This window comes from Sinocyclocheilus rhinocerous, unplaced genomic scaffold (genome assembly GCF_001515625.1).
Source record: "Sinocyclocheilus rhinocerous isolate Xijiao unplaced genomic scaffold, SAMN03320098_v1.1 scaffold1269, whole genome shotgun sequence".
NCBI lineage: Eukaryota > Metazoa > Chordata > Actinopteri > Cypriniformes > Cyprinidae > Sinocyclocheilus > Sinocyclocheilus rhinocerous.
In genome coordinates, this window is record NW_015664194.1 from 87964 (window position 1) to 108035 (window position 20072).

The following is a 20072-nucleotide window of genomic DNA, read 5'->3' on the forward strand; positions in this document are numbered from 1 at the left end:
ATAACTTGAACTTTTGTCATGTTACTCTGGCAGAGTTTCTCTCTCTCTGTGTTATTGCATTTAAGGCTAAATTCTCTTGTAATGCTGTATCTCTCCTCTATGTCAATTATTTCTCAGCGTTTGTCAGTATCCTTCTCTAGACATCATGCAGCATTTTTGTTTTTACCATAAATGGCAAACATTTTTATTCATCAGTGTTAGGTTGTACTTAAAATATAGGTTTAGCCTTTAAGTGAACTCTTTTTATTGTTTAGGATTTCAGTTCTTGATGTCAAGAAACTTTTTGACCATTAATGCTTTGACAAAATGAACTATGTGTACATGCATATGGATGAGTGCTTTATATTATGAAACATATAAGTCAGTGTTTTCAACTCCAAAATGTTGGACTTCAGAGACCAAAATAATGACGATTAAGAGCTTTATTGGTTTTTGTTTATAAGAATACTTCTATAACTATATTCAGTAAATGATTAGAATGGCAACTGTAAAATCATAAAACATTTCAAATTTTATGCTGACACTGTACATACAGTGCAAATTATTTGCCAGAACCAGTGTGTTTACCCTGAGAAATTTCTCAGCTACTCTAAAGCTTGATTTGGTACAGAGACATAAGTGACTGTTAACCATGTTACAAAAGATCATTCATTTTGTTTTTTCCAAAAGATGTTTAATAGTAACATTAAAAAAAAATTGGGCTGTACAGTATTTTAAATTCCCATAACCCCATTGGTGGCAACAGTTCTACAATCCACTTCATTGAGCCTGTGAACACAGAACATGATTTCAGTGCTTCTCCATTTCACCTCTACTTGTGTTATAAAAAAAAATTGGGCTGTACAGTATTTTAAATTCCCATAACCCCATTGGTGGCAACAGTTCTACAATCCACTTAGGGTTACGATGCTTTTGGGAAACACAACCATGGTCATTGAGCCTGTGAACACAGAACATGATTTCAGTGCTTCTCCATTTCACCTCTACTTGTGTTATTTACTGATATTGTCCATCATCTTTATTTTTGTGTGAATTCAATAAGAATGCATCATCCAAGCATTTGTTTGCCTGATGCACAGAGATCCTATACCAATCCGCAGGTATGTCTGCTGGTACAGCATTGCATCTCTTAGCAAATTCTTTATTGTACTTAGCAAAGATGTACTTCCAGAAGTCAGTGGCCTCAATGCTTGTGTCAGGCTGTATCCTCCAGTCAGGATAGATCTGTCTGTATTCCTTATTTGGATGCCACTGATATCCTGTGTCTTTAGAGCGGAATGACCCTTCACTAGCAACAAGAGATGAGCATATGTCAGTGACAAGTTTTCTTGTGTCATTCCACTTACTTTTACCAATGCCTTCTGGCCGATGGATGGAGGCAAAATGTTCAGTGTGTTTTTTTCCACCAGCTTCGCAAGGTGTACGGCAGAACGGGCACATTTTCCCACAGCCAAATACTCTGCTGAAGAGCTCCTCTTGAGGTCTGTTCACTGAGAGTCTGGTTAGCTTAGCTCTTACATCCCTTACGCTACGAAGCTGATCTTCTAAAGTCTGATGCATTTTGTCTATTGATGATGTAAAGCAATCTGCAAACTCAGCAGGGTCCGAGTTGTTTAAAGCCAGAGTTCCACTAAGGGTGTCAATTGGTATGACCAGCTCTTTATCAAGACATGCGAAGACATTGGTCACGAAATTGCAGATGTTGTTTGTCATTGTTTTTTCACTTTCAATGACTGTTTTGAGTTGGTTGACAATTGTGCTCAAATGTTTCAGCTCTAGCTCAAGAAAAGCATCATCCTTTGAAAAATGTTCAATGATCTTCTCTGAAATCCACTCAGTTACAAACTTCTCATAATTTTGCACATACTCAGAAATATTGTTGAAGTCGTCCTCCTGGAGCAGTTGTTTTAAAACTGCAAACTGGAAAAATGATCGTGTGCTAAAATCAAGGCCCCTTTCACCTGTCAGCATTTCATCCACAATGTCAGGTCCAAGACGCTTCTGGATGTATTCCATCACGGCAGGAGCGAAGCATTTCATGGCACACATCTCTGCCTTGTTCTGACACTGGTCTCGCTGGTAGTAGAGGTCTTTAAAGTCAGCTAACCATTGCTCCCTGTACTTTTCGAGGGATTTCAAAGGGTCATTACTCTGTATGTAGTCATCATGCATTTTCTGGAAAGCTCTTGCTGCGATCCCGCAGATGTGGATCTTGAGAGCTGCTTCGATTTCAGGGTTTATCTCTGTATCCTTGCAGTCTTCCAATTTCTTGTCAATGAAGCGCAACAGTTCTTGTATGTCAGCGTTATAGTCTGATTTTGCACTTGTTTTAGACGAAATTAATACAGTGCTCTCATTTATTATTCTTTCGCATGACAGTTGTATGAAATTGGGTTTTTTAGTCCACTGCGTAGACCAAAGGGAATTCTTGAGCTTTTTAAATATGTTCATTTTTACAGTGGTTGCACAGAAAGGTCCAATTCCACACTGATCTAGACTGCTGATATCTGATAGCATCTCACGTACGGCTCCACCTTTTGTTTCCAAGTTGCTATATAAGAATCTGTATGTTTCCTTCCCCACATCATAACTTGGTAGGGCTGTGAGGGAAAACTGCTTCACAATGTCATCCCACATTTTTTTAAATTCCTCATTTAGTTGTCGATCAGAGAGGTTTTCTGTATTCTTGCAGGCACTGATCAAGTTGAGCACTTTTTCTTTCATGGTATCCCTTTGATTTTGTTTTATAAGCTCCACCTTTTCAATTCCCTTCTGTATCAATACAGCATTCTCCAGTTTGTTTCTTAGATCTGTCTCAGTCTCCCTTCGAAGGCTTCTTGCACTATTTAAAAAGTCCTCCTTGTAATTTTCAACATAGTGCACATGTTCCACCTCTCTTTCAAAGTATTGCTCAATTTGATCTAAAAGTCTTTTCTCCTGTTTGCCAAGCTCATTAGTAGCTTCGTGTTTTAAATCAGCCACTACTCTGTCAACATTAAATGCTTTTCTCGACCGCACTGACATTACACCCAGGTTGGAGATTTTGGTTTCAGACTTTGTGTACCAGCCAATCATGTGCTTCTTGAACGCCCATTCCCAAATGTTAAACTCGGCGCAAAGGTTGGAGTACGCTTCAGCGACAAGACTGTTGCGAAAACTGAAGATGAAGTTTTCAAATTGGACAGCCTTCCAGAGACTTCGTATCCATTCTTCAAATTCCAAGAAATTCTGTGCTGGGACTTTTGTTGCCTTAAAAAGGTTAAGTATGCTGTCTTTCAGCTTACTCGCCTCCTCACTGTAACTGGTACTAACAGGTGCCATTGGAGGAACTCCAAGCCACAATGCAGGTATGTACCAGTTGTTCTTATCAATGTTGTACTCTAGAATGTCTGTAAATTTCTTGTTGTCACCAATTTTCTCCATTCTAGCAGCTGCTTGTGTCATTTTATCTAGCTGCTGCAAGAGAATCTTTCTATCTTTTAAGGTGTTTCTATGCACAGCAACACCTGCAGTGTTTTGATGCACAAAATGACAACAGGGCCTTTTCCCCACCTCCTTCATGCGGAGAAAGGCATGGACAACAATTTGCAAAGTGTCTTTCATTTCTATAGCGTTTTCCATGGCAATGTTGACAATAGTGAGGTCACTAAGCCCAACAACAACAGTAGCAAGTTCGTTATCATGCTCATAACTATCAGCTAGTTTCGCCAGCTCTAGAGATTTTAATCCCTCTGTGTCGATAACAAGGATATAGTCACATTGAAGCTCTGATCTGAATTCCTCAGATACACTTATTAGAAGCATGAAGGCGCCTCTCGTGCATCTGCCACTGCTGACAGCAAACTGAACTCCAAACATTGTGTTGAGGAGAGTTGACTTCCCAGTGCTTTGGACTCCTAAAACGGTCACAACTCGTATTCTGTTGTGAGGTGACGTCAGTTTGTTAAGTGCCATAAGCACATCTCTAATCCATGTCAATGGAATGTTTGATGCATCTCCATCAATAAGTTCTAGAGGAAACCCAGTCAACATCAACTGAGCACAAATTTCTGGCAATTTCTTCATGGCAGTATACTTGCTATTTTTTTGGGAGTGTGTTGATTCATAGAGTTGACTTAACTCTCTCATGAAGTGCTGGACTCCTAAAGAGCTGCTGGCAATCTCTTTTTCCAGATCTCTGAGATGTTCGTTATCTTCTGTGACATTCTTACATGCATCCCTATACTGCTCATCAAGTCTTGATAGGTGCTTTCTTGTTAGATGATCTAAATTTATTTTCATCCATTTGACAAAATATAACTGCTCATCTGGGGAGCAGCTCAGGCCAGAGATGAATTGATATATTGTTTCTCTTATGTCATTGCTTCCTTGTTGCCTTTTCAGTTTCTGGATTTGACATTTAAGTTCACTCTTGTAGTGCTCAATGTTTTGTTTCTTTGCCTTGAGGCGACACATCTCTTTCTCCAGTTTTGATATCTCTTTCCATATTTTGTCTTGCAGTGACAGTTCCTTCATTTTGTATTCTGGTATATTTGTAATGTCTTGTGTGATCAGGTCTGCCCTTTTCTTTGCATTTTGACAAATGGTATTGTTTTCATCAACAATAATCCCCAGATCTGGGGCGATCTTTGACATCTTCTCAATACTCATTTTAGCAGAATCTGCAAGTATATCAACAACAGTCTCCTGTAGTGTTTCAACAAATTTAAAATCATTCATGTTTCTATCCCTAAGGATTTCTGAGTATGGCTTGAACCTTTGTGTCAGATTGTCTCCCAAATTTGCACTGTCTGTGGTGCAAACCAGAACCAATTTTGATCTAATTCGCAGAGATTCCAGAAATGTCTGATTTGACTCCAAATCATCACAGAACAGAAAAACTGCAGATGCTGTTTGACTCAGGAAAGTGAACTGGACCATAAAATCAGAAATATCCCCACGGAGATTAGCCACAGCTACTGGCTCTTTGAATTTGTCATTCGATTGCTCTCCCCCAGGGAGATACCAGCTCATTTCAACAAGCCCATTAGAGATCTTTCTCGGAATGTTCCCATTTTCCAGTTCCTTGTGGAAAAAAGTGTCATGATGATGCTGTCTGTTGCTGAGGAGTTTGTTCAAGAGCTCAGATTTGGACATACTGCTTTTCCCTAGTCTGACGAAAGAGATCAGGGGCAAATCAGTCAGCACAATACTGCTTTCCTCTAAACCGTCGTCTTCCAATGAATGAGATCTAAACTGTTTGGTTATGTCCCTCAAGGCCCAAAGCATCAGAGTGCACTCATTTGTGTCACAGTTTGGCAGCAGCAAAGGCACAGAGAACTGACACACTGACATTTTTAGAGCCATTTCTTGCTGGAGGAAAGGATCGGCACAGTGGAACAGAGCTGTGATCAAATCTAGTGGATGGATTCCTTTCTGATCTTCATCGATGTTGGTACTTTCATCACAAGTTTCAGGGTTACAGTTTGAAGCACACTTTATAATTCTGGCTGATGAATTGACCATCATGAGCTTTCTGAGGAAAAGCCACGGCAAAGATCTAAGACTATGTGCAGTTTCAACCACATCTGACGGTTTCCTTAATTCCAACACAGACTTTAAAGTCAGTTTATTCTTCAGGTGGTTTTGTAGTCCCAGATCCCTTAACAAGGATTCCATAGTTATGCCTGCAATGCAAAGTTATGCCATTTATATATCTGTTTCAAATGATGGTAAGAAATGATTGCGTGATATGATTATTTCTCTGCTGAAAAGACTGGCATATACTGCCCCAAACAAGCTTCATAACTAGTTTTCGTTTTCAATTTTAACGTTCCTTTGAACAATTTAAAAATGCATTCAGGATACTTATTTGATCAGTTCATGCATTTCTTGGGGATTGAAAACATGACATTGACATTAGTAGCATCATGCTTTACTCTTTGAGCTACAGGAAGCTCCAAACTGGCCCTAACCAGCATAAAGCAACCTAGATTAGTATGGATGCTCATGCTGGTATTTTCAGCAGGGTCATACTGGCCTTATTATTTGATTAGGAATAAAAAGCAACTCACTTGTGCGATGTGAGATTTTTACAGGAGAGCTCTCAAGTTTTGTACCATTTAACTCAACTAAAGTGCGGACAGAGAAGGAATATTCAGTTCCTGGTTTTAAACTTGATACAGTAATCTCTGCCTTTTCTGTAAGGGATTCCATTGCATTGGCTTCACTGCTCCAAATCACTCTGAATACGTGAGGAATCTTGCCATCAATGATAGGATCCGTCCATTTCAGATAAACAGAACTTGCCTCATTTTTGATCTGTAGGTTTTCAGGTGGGAGTGGCTCTGTAGAGGATTATAAAACACATTTTATAATTCCATTTGTATATTGGCAAAAATATTACAAAAATTTACTAGATGTAAATTAGAAGGCTCCTAAAGCAGTCACTTACTTGTATGGATGATTAAAACGGCTGGTTCACTAAGTTTGTCATTATTCAGTTTTGTGATTATTGTAGCTTTGTACTCAGTGGCAGGAAGAAGATCTATCAGTACAATGCTATTTACATTTGATTTGACGGTCATTGATTCTGTTTCCTCTCCATTTTTATACATAATCACTTGGAATTTGTAGAGACTGGGATCTATTTTCCGAGGTGAGGTCCAATTTAGTCTTACAGTTGTTGCATCCTCTGAGATATATTCAAAATTCTCAGGTGCCGGTATTGCTTCATGAAAAAAACAAAAACAATACATGAGTAAACACAAATAATGACCAATCCAATGAAAGAATCATTCACACAAACGATTCTTTCAAAGCCACCGAGTCATCCATTTTTTTTTTCAATAATTAAATTATTGAACTTCACTTATTATTTGGAACAACAGCACTATTGCTTGTTAGATATTGCTTAAATAGGAGCCTAGTATGAAAGGGTTTGTCAAAGTAAATGTTTTTAAGCTACTGAAAATGCTATTTTAACTATAGTTTCATGAATTTATTTAGCCTAAAAAGTTTGCTTTGTTGTTATCTTAACGTTTTAAGATATTTCCCAGATTTGTCGAGATCAGAGCACGAGATAAGTTCTTGTAATCTCTGTAATCTTTCAAACTTGACAGGCAATCTTTCCTCAAAGAATGCCCGTCTAAAACATACAACCTGTGATGATATTCAAAGAATGAAGAATAACAACTCATAGTAATTTCATGACTTTGGATCAGCTATTACGAAAACTGAAAAATCTTTTTTTATCCTTGCTTGCAAAACCCAGAAAAACAGGTAGAGAAAAAGTAGATTTCGATAAAATGTCTGCCCCATTTTCTTAGCTAATCTATGCACAGTGACAGATATCAAAGGAAATGCTATAGTAAACATAAACAGAATTTCATTTGACACTTAAGAATCAAAATACATCATGTATAGTTTTCCATATAAATTGTACTTTATCATAATTACATGACAAATGTAAGCAGTTTGCAATAAGTTTACCTGTACACACAGATGCAGAGAAACTCTTCTTGCTGTTGTCCTCAATTGCCACTACTGTGATGTTATATCTTGTGCCAGGTGAAAGTTGTTTGATCTCAAAATGGTTTGTATGTGTTGTTTTAGTACAGTCTGTTTCTTCATTCTTCCATTCGATTTGGAATTTTTGTTGTGCATTTGCAGTCACATCTGGATCTCCCCATTCTGTGCACAACGAGTGCGGCCCGACATCAGTGAATCTAATGTGACCTGCAGGAGGGCGAATTTTTGTTCAAGACTTTATGGATCAATGCATTTGTTAAAGGTAAAGTGAAATTTGTCTGCCACTGTCACCAAACAGAATAGAAAATATAATGTCAGGTTTTGAGACATTTTGTTTTTAAACAGGTGTTAGAAATCTGAACCAGGTGTAAATGGAAACTCATCATTAGGCTTACACAAATAATACATAATTATTCATTAACTTCAAAACTTCAGAAACAAATAGAAGGGGATCCTATTAAGTGATATAAAGTATGAACACATTAAATAATGAAATAATGAATTTATATCTATACCATCAGTTTCTTCTTCTTTATCCTCATTTTGAATGCCACTGCTTTTATTAGGGTCCTCCATCTCTTGCTTCAGAATCTGGCAGTTTTCTATGGGGTAATATTTAATAATAATGTTGACATATCTGAATATCATTTAAAGTTATAATATACATTTAATCTTTCAACATCTTTCAAAATAGATTATTTGGCTACTTATGGAAGATGTACTAAGGTTAGATGGAGGGTGCATGATCAGGATTTGCGTATCAAAGATATTGCTTTTCATATTTGATAAGTAATAATATTAATGCATTCTGTATACAAAAGAGTCTGTTAAAGCGAAATATTTATCAAATTAAAAGAGGAGAACATGGTTCACTTTTAAATGCATAAAACTGTTCAAAACATAACTCAGATTAAGACAATATACTGTAATACTCACGGGTTCATTCATTCAGTGGTTTAAAAGAGATGCATCTTCCTTGAGAGTCAAAGACGAAATGATGGTCTCTGTGTCTCTGTCTTACTATGACATTTATATACACCAACCAAGGTAATACTTTCAGTTTTGATTACATGAGCTCAGTTACTGTCACGAGAGTGCGGGTTTGGGGGTTTAAGGTCGTGGGCACTGGTTGGACTGGTTTATGCTTGTTACTGGAAACCTTTTGAATGTTAGGCATGAGGAAGATGCTGAGAAAAGAGTATAAGATTAACATAAATCAAATAAAAAATCATGAACAAAACCAGTGGCACAAGAATGTTTTCAGCTTATTCAAGGATTTTTTTGGCAGTGAGAACACACTGTTAAAGTAAAAATGTCTATATTTGTTTAATTGATTTGATCTTACTGAGCTGCCAAACGGCTGAAGGAAGCTTAAAGCTGCACTTTTGAATGCCCAACAGCCAATTACATTTTCCCCTCAGCATCTGTGCTAGATATGACCTATAGCCCAAAACATCCTGATGTGTCAGTATAATTAAAACGAAATTGACTAAAGATCATTTAACACAGATGCCGCATTAGGCAGTGCTTGCATAATATAGGAATTTAAAATGTATTTTGAAATTCTTATGTACACAATACTCATCTATTCAATATTGAATATTCAGAATCTTAATTTCAGAACTAATAGAAAGTACAGAATCCAGACTGGAGAAAAACAAGTACTTGTCTTTCATTAGTGATGCCATCACATATATCATTCATGAGAAAATACTTAATCTTAGCCTTTTACGGACAGAAATCCTGAATAAAATTGTCTGGACAGTGTAATTGGCTCACTTAATATATGATAGCATGCCAATAAAACTGTATCAAAGCACATGAATAAACTTTCTACAACTATTTCTATCACCTACATCTATTTCTATTGAGAACAGTTTTGAAAAGATGCAGTGTGCATTCATGATCAACTATCAACTCATGACTTACGTGCTGGTTTCCCTATTTGACAAAGCAAATGGAAATCTGAACTATGGAAACATTTCTGTGTATTGTTCTCATGTTTTCTGGTTAATGTTAATGCTCTCTTTTCCAGAAAATGCTTCAACTACGTTTTCCTTCAAATTACATGTACACAAAAGTATTGCAAATATGTCCTCTCGTGAGATTCTTGAAAAGTGCCACAGATATTTTCCATTTAATGGCAACAAACCATCAAACCAGTTGTCTTAGTGCCACAAAAATACACATCCAGCAAGGGCCAAGTATTGCAGCCATGCTGAGAATGAACCCACTCTGACTGAACTATGAAAAATCACGCTATTTACCGTAGACAGTGCTGTGCCAGATGAAACGGGCCTGGCCCATGATTCATTTCTTTCCCTCAGTGCACTAAGTTGAAAGAGTGAGTGCCTTCAGGATATCTGTGGACACTCAGATGTATTCATATTCATATCCAATATGCACTGTTGTAATTCGCTGTGCCAGATGAAACGGGCCTGGCCCATGATTCAGAAGTATTCAGATTCATATCCAATATGCACTGTTGTAATTCTATCTGATTGTAAAAATTGTTGCACAACGTAATTTTGTAACTTTATCATGTAATGTCTGCTTTTTCCCTTATGGACAGTTGCTGAGGTGATGTATTAGAATAAAGGTCATTGTCCATGTTTAATAACATATAGATGATTTTAGGGAGAGTTGGGTTAAATGAAGCCTCATGCAGCTTCCGCCTCACTGTCTCTCACAGTGTCAACAACAGCGCCATCTGCTGGCTCATTAAATCTGCAACAACCATAAAGTCTGTGAATACTGTATAATAGGTGTTGACTGAAAATGTTCCTAAATGGAACTCTTTCTTTCTTTCTTTTAAGAAGATGTAATTTCTTGATAAAGTCCCTCAATAAACACCAACACAATCCACACAAAAGTCCAAAAATCTGTAGTGTAGGTGTAAATAGTGATGTACCTCCGTTATCCTCACAGCATCAAATACGTATTAAATCAATAACTGCAAATAATTTTATTTTTCTTTCACGGACTGGGTTTTACTATACTGTCATAAACAAGGCAGGCTACAAACGGTCACTGGGGCAGTACCCTTTCAAAAGGTACTGATATGTAATATGTACTTTTAAAGTACTAATACGTACCTTTTGGCTTTTGTGCATTAGGGTACCACCCTTGTGACAGCTTTTTTTTCTGAGAGTGTGGTTCATGTTAAATGCATTTCTAGTAATATGTTTTTGTAATATTAGTAACCAAAGTAGATGTAAATGATGCAAACAAAATTCCTTGTCATTGACCTGCATTCTTTGCCAGTGTTAGTGATGAATCATAACTACTGTTAATAATGTAGATGAAGAAAACCAGTTTCAAACATGTAGAACCACAGTCCACAACTGAATTAAATCAAACCAAGCAAATGCAGCAAAGAGAAAAATTTTGTTGCACTGTAATATACAGATGTATTATGTATTATTAGTTGAAAACAACACTGTTTTAACTATTTGCAACTGAAATGGTTAAATTCACTCACACATTAGCTGAGCTGGATTACTCAAGTTTTACATGTGTGAACTGATTTTACTGAGCTTGTGACGACAAGATACGTGTATTATTATTTACATTATTTATGTAAATTATTAAGATTATGTAACTTTGTTGCTAGAAGGAGGACAACTGAGGTCACTGGAAACTCACTGTGTTGTATATATACTGTATATACTTCTATTGTGTACGCAATATAGTCACTTTTTAATGCTGTGTAATAATTGAACCAAGCAATTATAGTTTCATGTGAAAGATTATCAGAGTATGTTTTACAAGGAAATACTACACTGTAAAAAATATACATATATATTATCGAAATTGTAAATAAAACAAATATTGTTAGAGTACATTTTACAAGAAAATACTATACCGATTTAAGTCTTTCTTCTTTAAAATTTCATGTTTAATTCAATGTGTTACTTGCTGTTTCTTCATTTACCAGCAATTTCTGAGTGAACTTATTATTATCAATATTGAAAACAGTTGTGCTGCTCTTCATATTTTGGTGGAAATTGTGATACATGTTTTCCAGGATACTTTGATGAATTGAAAGAGTAGCATCAAAAGAGTAGCACAACATTACAAATGCATTTATTGTCACTTTTGATCAGTTGAATGCATCCTTGCTGAATACAAATATTAATTTCTTTTAAAAATCATACTGTCCCACAAGGCCAACAAAGAACATTTAATGCATTGTTTTAGTTTTGAAAATATTATTAGGCTATATTTTAAAAATGTACCACTTCAACAGAAATCTGCAAACCACATAGGCTACATTTCGAGCACACAGTCTCTCACACAGTCTTTGTTTGTTTTGCAAACATCTGGCTCTCACGATGCACACTGGCTGTCTTAAGGCCAAGAGTCTTCACTCAGCTCATTGCTGTTATGTAACTGACACTGTTCTTTTAAAACTACTGAAGCATGCAAATGATCTGCTATGATATTGATTTTAGGATAAAGCAGTCAAGTCGTGTTATTATTGTGATGCTGTGCTGGCAGTTTGCTCAAATGCCAACAAAACTAAACAAAACATGAAGACAGAATCAAGCTTATTGTGCGTAAAGATGCATTTCTGCTCCGTTTGAACAAGCAAACATACAGATACATTCCTTTCAAAGTAATCCATTTCACCTTAAAAGTAAAGTAATCCCACACTCCGCAAGGGTCAATATCCTGTCACAGAACAGTGCTAATCTAGCTCTGTTCCATAACCTACTGAGCTACATAGCATTCACGCAGAACGTTGCTTTTTTTCTTTCTTCCAGCGTTCCAGGGATGAGCTTTATGAATCTCTGAACCATTTGCTTCATAAAATGATTCACTGTTTCGATGTGTCCGAAACACCAGGCTGGTATAGCAACTGCTGGTCAAAACTTTGTAAATGCAGCCCAAAAATGTATAACGACACCTTTTACAAAGCGATTGCAAATGTTTTCATGAATGCGTAATCTATTCAATGCAATCTACTGTACAAATAATTGAATACCTTTACATGTTAAAAGTTCTGTAAAATTTGTTTTTTTAAATAGTGTTATTAGGCAGGGGTTGGCAAACTAGGTCAATTAAGCAATAAATATCATTCTCCTTTTGTATTATAGACGCATGCATATTTTAATTGATTGAATTCATTAATTAAAAATGAACATACAGCTGCGAACCTTCAGATTTTTGAAATGTTTCGAAGCTTAAAAGTGCCCGTCACTTGTACGAAGCTAGTAAAAAGTTAAATAGGCCTATATATAAAACTATTTCAATATGGAAAGCAACTATAAAGTATACAGTATTTGTATCAGGTACAGTTCTGCCTATGCAGATAGTTGAAATGCTTTCGCTTTTCACTTTTCAAATGAGCTTTTTTATTAATCTGCACATATGACTGCTGTCATCATGTCAAATAGTGTGAAAGTGGGCTACAATTATCCATTCATCCAATTCATATATGTTTACGAGTATTTAAGGACTAAATTAGTTACTTAGAGTAACCTTGTCTTTATTATGCGCATTACTGTTTTTAATTGTTCTGATACTTCACAAAAAAACTGTTGTCTCATAATGATGCATTTGCGGTTTCCATGGTGCACGTGCTGCAGCAGTCCTGTAGAGAGCGCTGTCGAGCGAAGGCTGCGGGAGGAGCAGGGCTGCACCGCTGGAGACTAACCCCTGCCTTCTATGGCAAAACCTGTTTTTATACAGTCTATGGGCAAAACCCAGCCTTGAACCTTCTCATTAAATGAGTCACCAGAACAACACATGCAGCAAGTACAGAGCAGAGAGTCTGCATGTATCTTCAGCAAGGTAAGCTGGAACGCCTTTTGTTCGTATTCATTTCTGTTGTTGAGCAGTAGTTATGATAAACCACATATAGGGATATTTAAAAGAATTTAACTAAATATTAAGATTTATTACTTTCTTATTCAGTTGGGAAATTCCGATGTTTGTTACTTTTCATTCGTGAGAGTGGAAGAGGGTCGTGATAGTTTGTTTTTAGGCTAAACTCTGTTTGCACTTGGCTTTATTTTAAGTGATTTAGTTGAGTTAATAATAGCCAATATTTCTGAGGAAAAAGTTTCTATTGTTTTAGCATTCAACAGTACGCTTTAAGAATGTCACAAAAATGTTTGTGGCTTCCCTGCGCTCCGTCCTAACCAATAAGTGTTAGCTGTACTAGGACAGAAAAACCAAAAGTTCCCATGTAATTATATTCTTAACATGTGTTTACTGTTGTGTTTGGTGTATATTTTAGGCTATGTTCAATGATTATATTTGTGTGATTTTTAAATGGACCAACTAAGTACTGAAACTTTATGACTGACCATGTGACATGGTTTGGTGATAATAGTTTATATGATTATATAGCATATCAGATACCATCTATGTTTGCTCATTTCCTCTGTGTGCAAAATGTAACAAGCTGACTCATTAGTTTATCTCTCTTTATGCCCATTAGCTGGCATTGGTGTAATTTCATATCTCACTCCACTGAAAACTGTGGAAATATAAAATCTTAATGGCAACCATTTCAAACACATTGAGTTTGATTATTATATAGCAATTTATGATTATTATATAAATCAAATATTTGCTTAAAGGTTTAAGACCATGTAGCCTGTATGCAAAATATATTTAAAACAATGTGAATTTCACAAGCAGATTTGCTTCTAGCAAATTCTGCAGGTTGTTGTCAAGAGCACCACCAAAATTTATGCACCGTTTCCAAATGATAACTGTATAGGATGGCTGATTTGAACTTCCAATTTGACCCATTCTGACCAGTATTATCTAATTCATGTACTTTGCTGACTCATTGAGTTTAGCTCATGTCTTAGCACAAACAATGCACAGTGGCTCTGGGAAGCAAGATGAGGTCATTTCTTTTGCTAAAAAGGATAAATGAGGTAGCTGGTAACCTCACTTATGGATCCGAACACCTTCTTATGCCTTTGATGTGTGTCAGATGGCCTTTCAGAATGAGATATGTGTGTGAAATCTAGCAGTCGCCTTTGTCAATACAAATTCACATGCAAGAAGAATCTGTCTCTTTATATTAATATATCACATATGTGGAATTTTTGCAGGTTTCTGTTAAGGGCACGAGGCCAAGACATTTGGGGTGCTATTCAAGTGAAGTGTAGCAGGAGGTAGCTGGTAACCTCACTTGATGTGATGTGTGTCAGATGGCCTTTCAGAATGAGATATGTGTGTGAAATCTAGCAGTCGCCTTTGTCAATACAAATTCACATGCAAGAAGAATCTGTCTCTTTATATTAATATATCACATATGTGGAATTTTTGCAGGTTTCTGTTAAGGGCACGAGGCCAAGACATTTGGGGTGCTATTCAAGTGAAGTGTAGCAGGTGGATAGAACGGTTCAGAATGCGCAAAGAGATATTTCACCAAAAAAAAATTGCCATCATTTACTCACCCTCATGATGTTCCAAGCTTTTGGGGCTTTGTTGTGAGTATTATAGTAGAAAAAAAGCTTCTATAGTTTAACATTACCAATTTTGATTTGCATTTTTGTAGCATCTTTTCTTCATACTGATGCGCAAAACCTTTGATACTTTGGAAATATGTAAATCATAAAAAGGAATTTGCAACACAAAACCTTACTTGTTAGCCACATGCATGCGTTGACAGAAACCTCCAAGGAAATTTTACACTATCATTTGTATTTCCACTTAAACGATCAGCTTTTGTTGTTTTTGGATTCATGTCAATTGATAAACGAGTTTCTCATTACCAACAATAAAGTTGCGCAACATGACATTGAGGAACCTACGGTAATACATCGGCATTCCGACTGAACAAAAGCTGAACAAGTTTTTGCATAAGATAGCTTAATAACATTGCATGAGAAGAGGTTGCATATTAGCATGAGATGACATATAAGTACAGATTTTATTGGGCTGACTGAATTAATTACAGAAGATTGCTGCTTGATTTCCAATGAGATCAGCAGGTATTGCTGATTTTTACTGTATGGATGTGCATCAAGCACCTTCTGTAAACTTCAGTTCTGCAACTGAAGGGTTTATGGATGTGTGTGTATGTGTGTGTCAGTACATGTTTACTAAGTGAAATTTGGAAGTTAAATCTTTAATTATTCCTGCCACTTCTGTTCACTTATGAATCATCAATTCACTTTATACAGTGGGGTTCCAAAGGACTTTCATTTAGCATTTTTCTAATTAAAAAAAGAATAATTACAAATTAATTCATTAAATGTAACAATTTGAGTGAAAAATTAAGTATGCAAAATTATCATACATTTTAGAATGTCATAGTATTTGGTTTGTTCCCAATGTCACAAATTACCTTATTTAATTAGAGAAATCTAGAAATTGTGCAGAATCCTTTTTTTTTTTTTTTTTACATAACTTTTTTTCTCAAAATACTAAACTTTTTTTTTTGGTTTATTTCTTAAATTCTTAGTTTAGATTCCCAGATTTTTTGGAACCCACTGTTTTTAGTACCATCCATCTGTTTCTGGTCTGTTAACTGTTAACTTGCTCAAGCAGATGTGCCAGACATGCTTGTACGAAAATGAGCAGCAAGTGCATGTACCCTTCTAGCAAATTCCACAGGATCAGAACTTGAAGCAACACATAAGACAGAATCAGCAGCACACATAGAACAGATGAAAAGTCTAAAAAAATAATAAAGTAGCTTCATATTTGATCTCTTCAATTCTTTGCAGTATTGTTCATAACAGTTTCAGACAAACATACATTATTGAATATTTGTTGAATATTTTGAATGCATGCATACTTGATCTTGAGTTCACATAAGTTGTTTATAGTTCTTTATCACTTTAAGTGTCCATGCATTTACAGTAAACAAGCTTCATTATAGCCCAGCCTGGTCAGAACTTGTCTGTTATTTTGGCGTATCAGGTTTTCCAAAGCAAACTGCAGGGCTTTCTCCCACATTTCTCGTCTCCGTGTCCTGGCTTATGTAATGGGACACCTCCGGACTGATTTAATGCCGTGGAGGCTACACTGTAAAAAAAAATCTGTGACATTTACAGTAAAACACCGGCAGCTGTGGTTGCCAGAACTTCACCGTAAAAAATATGGTAGCAACATTTTAGGTTTTACAGACTTAATCTAAATTCACAATAAAATACCGTATTTCATTAACTGATGTAATGTTAATAAACCAACATATTTAAGTACTAAAATCTGTTTTGAACCATTGTAATGCACTGATAACCACCAAAAACTGGTGGTGATGAGAAAGTCACATGATGAACTAAAGCTCATCCCAAACAGCTTGTCTGTGAGCTGAGGAGGACAATACTTATATATAGAAGTTGCACAGTGTCAAGTGTACCGTACAGAAGCCTGCAGGTTGGATTCAATACAAAGAGTCTGTTTGAAAGTTCATGCTGTTCTCTTCACTATTTAGAACAGCTATTTTGTGATCTGGTTGAGTTGTTAGTGAATGTATAGAGATACAGGTCAATTTAGCATTGCAACAATTCCTGTTCAAATGCCTAAAACTACTTATGTATGCAAATAGGAGCTTGGTATTTCATCATGTGAAGACCATTTCTTCCTTATTCATAAAAGCCTGACGTCAAATGCAGAATTGAATGTGTTTGTTTGTAAGTGCATGCTCATGTCTTTCATTGAGGGTAACTGTGTATCAAAGGACTGGGCCAGCGATCTAATGGCACCAAGAATAAACCATTAGGCTACAAACTATTAACCAGATTCAGAATCAGTGATGATGACAAATGCAAAGTGATGCATGACAGATGTTCAAGGTAATGAGAGGGTGTGTGCACTCAAAAAAAAAAGAACATTTAAGTCTTGTTTGCGAGGTGCATGGGGAGTGGCAGTGCTCGATTAAAAGTTTATTTTTCTCCCCAGAATGCACTTTTTCTTTTCATTGTCAGGCTGCATGTTTTTCTGTCAAGTTTGAAGTGTTCTTTTTCAAAACTGCTGTACTCTGAGTATTTATGTGCCGTGCGTGTCAGTTTGCAGATTCACCCCGAGGCTGTTGTTCTTTCTCTGATCTTGCACACATCCCCTTCAATCTGCCTGCGAGGATAAAACATGCCAGGGCTGATGATTTTTCAGTGCAACTTCTAAAGCTTTTATGCATATGCACATGTGTGCTGCTTTTCATGTGTGGGCACACAAAGAATTACAGAAGCACAAAGCAGATGAATACAGACGGATTTACATATCATAGGAATGAAAGTCCTGGAAATTCGAGGCAGGTGCATGGTCAAAATAAGTAAATTCATTATAAAAGAAAAAGAACCCCCGGCAAACTGCAAGACTTATATAGCCATAAGTGGTCACTAAGTTATAGTAAGTTATGTTAAATTGCATGGGCCATGCTTTTCTTTTATAACTATTTGATTGCCCTTAGAAAGAATCATTTTTAATAAATGTAAAAAAAACAACAACAAAAAAACATGTAACAATAAAATTAATGAAATGTAAATATTTAATTAATATTATCAAATTAATATGCAATTTAATACATTTTAAATATAAAGAACAAACAAAGAGTTATTATATTTTTTTATGTTTATTTTATATATAACATTATTTTTATATAGGGCAGCAATATATGTGGCAAGTTGGCACATTTATATTGAATTCAATAAAATAATTATATTTAGGATTTTTTAAAAACAAAATAATAAAAAAATGTATATCAGAAATAAACACATGTTCAAAAGTTTCAGGTCGGTAAAATTTGTTGTTGTTGCCAAGGCTGCATTTATTTGATCAAAAAATTTAGCAAAAACAGCAACCATTTCCTATTTTAATGTATATTCAAATGTAATTATATTCCTGTGATGCAAAGCTGAATTTTCTGCATCATTACTCAGTTTTCAGTGTCACATGATCTTCAGAATTCATTCTAATATACTGATTTTGCTGCTCAAGAAACATTTCTTATTATTATCAATGTGCTGCTTAATATTTTTGTGGAAACTGATTCTTTTTTTTTTTTTCAGGATAATTTGATTAATCATATATTTTGATTCAAACGAACAGTTGAAATAGAAAACATTTGTAACACTATAAATGACTTTACTGTCACTTTTAATTAATTTTAATTAGTAATATACATTTAATATATTATACAGTATAATTCACATCCACAACAGCATTACAGCATTTCAATGAAAAGCTAGTCATTGTATCAGTTGTAGCTTTTATTAACCTGGTCAGCAGATAATTAAGTTGACCTGTAGTGTGCTATTACATTCGTGCTGTGTGTTTAACATTTGTGGTATTTCACACACAGCAGTGACCCAGACGGCAATGACACACTAGAATAAGCATTACACTTAGACGCTAATCCCCAAAAGGTGTTCTTATCTCTTGGATCATAAAATTCACAGAGGCAGCTCATACTAACCTGGTAAAGCCACATACAGCCACTACACCTCCCATACAAGGCTTGCCATATGTTTACACAGACGCTCTCCAGCGCGCCTCCACCCTTCACTGGTATCTGGTGTAGCTGGAAGTGGAGTGAATCAGCAGTCTGCGCGAGTGATCTCACTTTTATTCAGTATCTCTTTCTGCTGTCTGTGGTCACATCCCAGAGGATCAAACCCCTTTCTTCTCTTGTTCTCCTGCATGGACTTGTTGACTCGGTTAGATGTAATCACTTCCTCTCGACTGTACAGAACGGATGTTACTTGATTGTCTGCAGAAACAAGCTTATTTGCAGTAAACCACAGATTAAATACATTAATAAACCTTTGTTTGCAATTGTAAATGCTTTGTCATGACTCATAAATCAGTTTTGACATTTTGAAAGCGAGACAGTTTGATATGTATTGAGCTTTTCAAAAATAACGACTGTTTCCGTAAAGGTTTCCCAAACGTTCCCTCTGTCTACCATTGGTTGGACAAACAGGTAGTCTTGTCCCAAAACTAGTGTCACTGGTTGAGACATTGGTGATGTTTAGGGCTGGTTGTGATACTCAGACAAAAACATGTCAATGTTTTCAATAGTGTCACAGCGTTTATGCTCTTTCTGGGAAATCGGCCTACTAATACCGTACTCATTCTTGTCTGCATAAAAGATTACATCACCTTTAAATTGCCGGATTAAGTACTCAATTACGTAATATGATGTTTTCCCCCATTCTTTTTTTTGTTGAGCTTTCACTTCTTTTGAACTTTCATTTTCACAATGTCTCATAGCCTTAAAGTAGGATTTTTGTCTGCCATAGAAATAAAGGTGTACATATGTTTCCATTATTTTCATTACATGGGACTGTTTGCTGTGGAGATTACATAAACATAATTGGGCTTTTATTTTGTCTAAATTGCCTTTTGGAAACATGTCTCCCTCCTAATCCCATTTTCTCTAATTATCTGTTCTTCACACCCTCATTCTTTCCTCTTTTTTTCCACTTAGAAATATCGCAGCAGTCACTGCACAAACAGAAAGATCGCAGGAGTCACTGCACAACTACAGAATCGGATCGTTGAGACTTCCTATAAGAAATCTTATAGGTATACACTTTTTCCTCCATATACAGACATATATATAAATATATATATATATATATATATAT

General features: G+C 36.0%; 2 protein-coding genes across 2 annotated transcripts in view; one reads left to right on the plus strand and one right to left on the minus strand.

Annotated features, from left to right (window-relative positions):
• Positions 1 to 996: 996 nt before the first annotated feature.
• Positions 997 to 8085, minus strand: LOC107729874 (interferon-induced very large GTPase 1-like). Its single transcript, XM_016540598.1, has 5 exons — positions 8025 to 8085; positions 7471 to 7716; positions 6434 to 6709; positions 6054 to 6326; positions 997 to 5666 (listed from the first exon to the last, which is right to left on the minus strand). Exons 1-5 carry the CDS (start codon positions 8083 to 8085, stop codon positions 997 to 999), a joined length of 5526 nt encoding a protein of 1841 aa, XP_016396084.1.
• A 5161-nt stretch (positions 8086 to 13246) lies between these two features.
• The window catches only part of LOC107729883 (tuftelin-like), a 20308-nt gene continuing 13482 nt past the window's right edge, over positions 13247 to 20072 (plus strand). Inside the window, exons 1-2 of the mRNA XM_016540609.1 lie at positions 13247 to 13305; positions 19913 to 20010. The gene's annotated coding sequence lies outside the window, so the exon portion shown is untranslated. The remainder of the gene's footprint in view (positions 13306 to 19912; positions 20011 to 20072) is intronic.